The sequence below is a fragment of the Trichechus manatus genome, unplaced genomic scaffold (assembly GCF_000243295.1).
Source record: "Trichechus manatus latirostris isolate Lorelei unplaced genomic scaffold, TriManLat1.0 scaffold00002, whole genome shotgun sequence".
NCBI classification, from domain to species: Eukaryota; Metazoa; Chordata; class Mammalia; order Sirenia; family Trichechidae; genus Trichechus; species Trichechus manatus.
This window is the reverse complement of record NW_004443938.1, coordinates 2,301,908-2,307,743: the sequence shown is the minus strand read 5'-3', so window position 1 is coordinate 2,307,743 and position 5,836 is coordinate 2,301,908. Positions and strand designations below refer to the sequence as shown.

General features: G+C 47.8%; 1 protein-coding gene across 1 annotated transcript in view; it reads right to left on the bottom strand.

Moving 5' to 3' along the window:
• Positions 1–230: 230 nt before the first annotated feature.
• The window catches only part of SMOC2 (SPARC related modular calcium binding 2), a 168,022-nt gene continuing 162,416 nt past the window's right edge, over positions 231–5,836 (bottom strand). The window contains exons 12-13 of the mRNA XM_023728234.1: positions 324–361; positions 231–278 (exon numbers count right to left, since the gene is read on the bottom strand). Of these exons, the coding sequence (XP_023584002.1) occupies positions 231–278; positions 324–361 (86 nt within the window). The remainder of the gene's footprint in view (positions 279–323; positions 362–5,836) is intronic.

Genomic DNA, 5,836 nt, shown 5'->3' with positions numbered 1-5,836 from the left:
AATCATTTACATGTCCACAAAAACGAGGGGACTCAGACATCTTTCTAAAGTAATAAAGTAACTGAAATTCCAAATAGTGAAAACACACACGAAGGCAACATGTGTACCTAGCACCCTGAAAAGCCAACGCACCACTGCCTCGGATGGCCTCTCCCCAGCCCGTTCTGGGCCCCACTGTGGTGCGTGCATGAGGCGCCGCCGCTCTGCATCGCTTCTCTTCTTGGAACGCTTCACGCGCACACACGCTCCAAATCCACATCCGCCTGAATCCTCTTTGCCTGTGATTAAACCAGCAAATTATTAAGGCTAAAATGGACACTGACCTGTCGATTAGCACTGCTTTCAGTATTTCCTCTAAGAGCTGGCAGAGAGAGAGAGAGAAAATAAAAGGTATTATTAAAAACCAAGTACTCTTTTTTTTTTTTTTTTTCAAAAAAAGTGCTTTAGATGAAGGTTTACAGAGCAAATTAGTTTCTCATTAATAAAAACCAAGTACTGTTCATTGAGTGAAAAGTTCAGCGTAATTTCAGGGAAGGGTCCGCATCACTCGATAGTGTCGTCAACTGGTAAACCCGTTTACACGAGAGAAACACGTAACCATCGAGCACAGACGTCAACAGTGGTCACAGCAATCGCGGGGGAAAGACTGTCACTGCACACGCTCTGCCCTGCTGGGGAAGGACACTTCATCCTAACGAAAATCCCGAGTACGCCCACTGAGTGTGGAAAGCGTTCCCACAAGTCCTCTTGGACTTCCCCCGACCCCACAGGAGCCTGAGCTCCTCCCCGGGGGCGTCTGGGAATGAAGTCCTAAGCTATCCACCACATCTTTGAACTCTTTTGACTTTACATTAAACTCATGAGAAATTAGTATATTTGGCTCAACTCAATTGTCCCTGAATCTCCAAGTAAGGTTGGAGCTAGAGGGAGAGATGCTGAGGCGATCCTGTGGGTGGCCACCCAGGGCTGGAGGAACGGCTACATGAGGCTCAGACAGGGGATGCTGGTGGTCGCTGTGGTCACCGTCTCCCCTTGCCGTCCATATCCAGCTTCTGCCTGCCCCCTTTCCGACACTCCTCTTAACCAGGCACTTGTGGCCCCACTTTCCTACGACCCACAGTCCTCCTTCAGCACACTCCCGGTCCACCACGGCTGCGGTGCCCCCCTCCTGTCCAGCTTCTCGGCCCACTTCTGCTCTCCCCTGTCTTCCGCCCCTTCCAGCTGTCTCCTCTCCTCCCCTGGAGACTCAGCCCTCTGCCTTCCCTGTCTGCTCCCCGTGGCCGGGGCCGGAGGTCGCAGCTCCCCTTGTGTTTTGTTACAACATCTTTATACAGACAACACCCCACGATCTCTCTCCAGCTTGGGCTTCTCTCCAGCTCCCCATGCTGAGATCCAACTTCTTTATCTCCATGTGGCTTTTTACAGGCATTTCACATTTCACAGGATCACACCGAACTCCTTATCTCCCTCCAGAGCTGTCCTTTCCCAGGACGCGGTTGCCCCATCCTTGAGCTGCTCAGAAACAGCTGTTAGCGTCCTCCCCGCTCCTCTCTCCTCCTGCCCCCACGTCGGACCCCTCAGCAAGCTCTCTGGGCTCTGTGGGGGATGCTCACGGTGTAAGCTCTTGACAGCGAGCCCAGAGGTGGTTGAACCCACTCAGAGGCGCCTCATCGTGCAACCATGAGCATCCTGTGCAGTGCACTTCTACTCCAACACGCGTGGAGTCGCCACGAGTTGACGCCACGGCAGTGATAACAACTACCGCCTTCAGAACATTTCCAGAACGCAGATGTTCCCCACCTCACTGCTGGCCCCTAGTCCAGACCTCACCCAGCTCTTCCGCCCGCCTGGACTCTGCACAGGCTTCCTAACGCCTCTGCTGGCTTCAGTCCCTTCCCACGCTTCATCCATGTCCACACAGCAACCACATCCTTCCTGCCCTAACCCATTATAGGAGCAAGAGCCTAGGCTGACGCTCAGGGCTCTGTGTGCTCTGCGTTCCCCTCTGCTCTCTGCTCTCCTCTCACTAACGCCCTGCTCAGACCTGCCCAGCCCGGACCCTCACGCCCCTAGAACAGGCTGGGGCACCCCTCCTGCTCAGAGCCTCGCAGCCCTGCCCTGCCCCTCACACATCTGCTTCCTCTCTGGGTTACGCTTCCCCCTCCAACATCTTCCCGGCTCCCTCCTGCACCCCTTCCAGTCTAGACTAGGATGTCACAGTGGGCAGAGGCCCTTCCTCAGCCCCTCCCTCATCTAAACTCCCAGCCCCCCGCCCCTACCCCCTTTATGCATCCTTAACCCTCATCAGCTAGTACACTGCGATTTTTCTCCCTTACCTTGTTTTTTTCTTGTTCCCAGACTAAAGTGTAAGCTCTAGAAGGACAAGAAATTTGTCTGTTTTATTTACTGTCATTTTGCCAGTGTCTAGAAGAGGGGACACTCAACACATAGCTCCTGAACAAATTCATGGGGGACAGCACTCTGCACCCTAACTTCCTTGATTAATTGCTGATTTCTATCTACTCCGTGAAAAGGAACAAAGACATACTGAATGAAGAGGAAAAGGAAACACAGTGTGGAAAGTCAAAACACAGATTAAGTAAATTGCAAAATATTAAAAAAAAAAAAAAAAGCACCTAAACCACAAGTTTTCTTCAATTGCAGATTTTTAAAGATCTACCTGTCTGGATAATGGCGACCCCTCTCTACTTTGCTCTGCAGGAAATGCTACTTCACAGAACCGACAGGCTTTCTGGCAGTGGTTTATTTTGCAGAACAGCAGAGTGGTCATCTATTCTATGCCAAGTTTTTTGTTTGTTTGTTTGTCTTTTGGTAAATATAAATCTCTCTGGAAATTAGAGATGTTCTTAGGTTCTATCAAGTTGGTTTTCAACTTACAGCGACCCAGAGATAGCTGTATATTAAAGGTAAGTTACAGTAAGAACATGCTGACGTTCCTCAAGTGAAAAAAAATACGAAAACTTGCTATATAGATGAAAAGAATATACATTTCATTAATACCACTTTGTGAAATATTTCATGCAGGACTTGATAGGGAAAAACACCATGTAAAACACATGAAGGGCAGAAAAATAATAATTGTTATTGAATTAACTTTAATGGAACAGAATGCAAATTATCAAAAGAAATATGCAGGAATGCTATGTCAATAAAAATACTTTAGCGTGAGACCAGGAAAGAGAGGGAGAGAAGCTGTGTTCTTCACCAGCCCTCCATAAGGTCCAGGACAGCTGGAAGGCTTACATCGTCTGGTGTCGGATGATATGGATTGCTTCCAGGCGATTAGGCCAAAGGCAACCTGGCCGCAGAGCAACATGCTTGAAAGAAACGTAGCTAGCTGGACAATCTGGTCAGAAATGAGTATTTCCTAACTGCTAGGTTTCTGTGTGATGGTCATCTTGGGGAATCACAAGGCTATGTTGTCATCTTTTATGAATTATTTTTCCGAATTCCTCAGAAATATTTCCTTTTTTGGTTGTACCGTGGCTCCATTCTTTTCAGATAATTATTTCTCTTTTGCGTGATTTGTAATACCAAAACTTTAGATGAAACCAATTTTCCAATAGTATGTCTCAGTAGCAGTAATTCAAATGCAAAATCTGCTTAAATGTGGTTAGTTTAGAAAGTGTATCTATATACAATGATCTGCTCTTATAGGGAAAAATAACTGTGTGTGTGTGTGTGTGTGTGTGTATGAAATATATGGATCTAGGTCTGATTATTTCTGAGAATAAAGGGTCACCCATTATTTATGTTCTTTATTTGATTTATGGTATTTTGGGAATAAAAAATGCATTGTTGAGTAGTGAGCAAAAACACAGGTAACAAAATAAAAGCAACTGGAAAGAGACTGGATTATTTGGAATGTTCCAGCTAATTCCCTCCTGGATATCTAGGTTTCTCGGATTCGTCACTATTTCAAACTACACAGGGCAGGAAAAAACAACTGCTAATAAATAAATAAAAGGTAGCAACCAGCTTCAAAAAATTCTGCAAGGACAATCAAAAGGTTGCAAAACCAACTAATACTATATCCAAATCTCCCACGTTTATTTTTGGCTGAATTGCCACTTTTACCAAATTGTAACATATTTGCTTCTGGGGAAATCGCATGCTATCTTCTTGGTTATTAATACGACCATAATACTCAGGCATACCAGTATATTCAGAGGGACCTAAAGTCTTCAGTAACTCAAACGTTTCTAATAAACGGTGCTGGTATCACACGAGATCCTGGGCTTGCCCTTCAGTCCCTCTTCCTGTGGTGGGCATGCACACTCCCAAGTCTCCAAGCCTCCTGCTGGCAGAGTTTGAGATGTCCCTGACCCTCTCCTGGGCTCTGGCCAACGGAATGAGCAGACGAAGCTAAATCACGTGTGAGTAGTTGCCATCCGTGGACTCTGACTCACAGCGGCCCCGTGTATGCGGAGCAGAACTGTGTCCATAGGGTTGAACTCATGCTCTAGACGAGCTTTGTACAACGTTGCTGTTGTCAACCCCAAACCATGGTGACCTCGTGTGTGCAGAGTAGAACTGCTCCATAGGTTTTCAAGGCTGTGACCTTTCAGAAGCAGATTGCCAGGCCTGTTTTTCGAGGTGCCTCTGGGTGGGTTTGAACTGCCAACCTTTGGGTAGTAGTCAAGCACTTAACCATATGTGCCATCCAGGGATGCCATCCATAGGGTTTTCAATGACTGATGTTTTGGAAGTAGATTGCCAGGTCTTTCTTTGGAGGTGCCTCTGGGTGGACTCAAACCTCCAACTTCTCAGTTAGCAGCCGAGCACATTAAATGTTGGCACACACCCCCACCCAGGGGCTCCAGCCTTACATAAGCATCTGCTGTAGGTGTGGGTCTGACCTCTCTTTATCAGTTAAAATTTCTGGCACTTAAGAAAAAAAACAAAACTTTCTAAGATTCTGGGTACGGCTCACATATTTAGGCAATGAACTAATCATAAATCTGCAGCAGTTCCTTCTTCCATTTATCAAATATGTATTGAGCACGCTTTGTGTTGGGCCCTGTTCTCAAGGCTGGAAGCACAGCTCCTGTGGACCCAAAGGTCCCTACAGATGGGCGATAATATTAAACAAGAAAAAAGGTGAAGTATTTTGAGTGTTATAATACTAAGGAGAAAGAATAACACAGAGCAAAGGAATAGAAACTGCAGGGCTCCTGGAGATGGAATGTTAGGTGGGGAGGCCAGGGAAGGTCTTGCTGAGAAAGGAACGTTTAGTAAAGGCGTGACGGAAGCAAGGCGGGAGCCATGCAGGTATCTGGTGGGAGAGCATTCCAGGGAGAGGAATCAGATGTGCACAGTCCCGGAGTGACAGCAGCCAGGAAGCCAGTGGGGGTGGGTCGGGGGAGCACAGGAGAGAGAAGGAGGGGAGGGAGGTGGGGATGGGGAGGGGGGTGCAGGGCGAGGAGACGTCACATAGAACCTTGCAGCTATTGGAAGGATTGGGCTTCTGTTTTCTCAAGGTGAGATGTGACTGCGTTGGAAGGGTTTGCATAGAGAAGTGCTCAGATTCCTTGTTAACAAGCACACTCTGGATGCTGTGCAGACAACAGGGGTGCAGAGAACTGGGGCGAGGGGAAGAGCAGGGAGACTGCCCGGGAGGCTACTGAAAGAACCCACATGGAAGCCATGGTGTCTTTGACTTGCTTCTTCCTCTGAATGCTTCTTTCACTTGACTCTCCGTCACTCTCCTGGTGCCATCTGCTTTTCTCCCGACCCTCTGGCTGGTCCTGCTCCCTCTCCTTGCTGGTTCTCCTCACCTCCCTCACCCCCAATCTCCCCAGACCGCTTCCTGGTT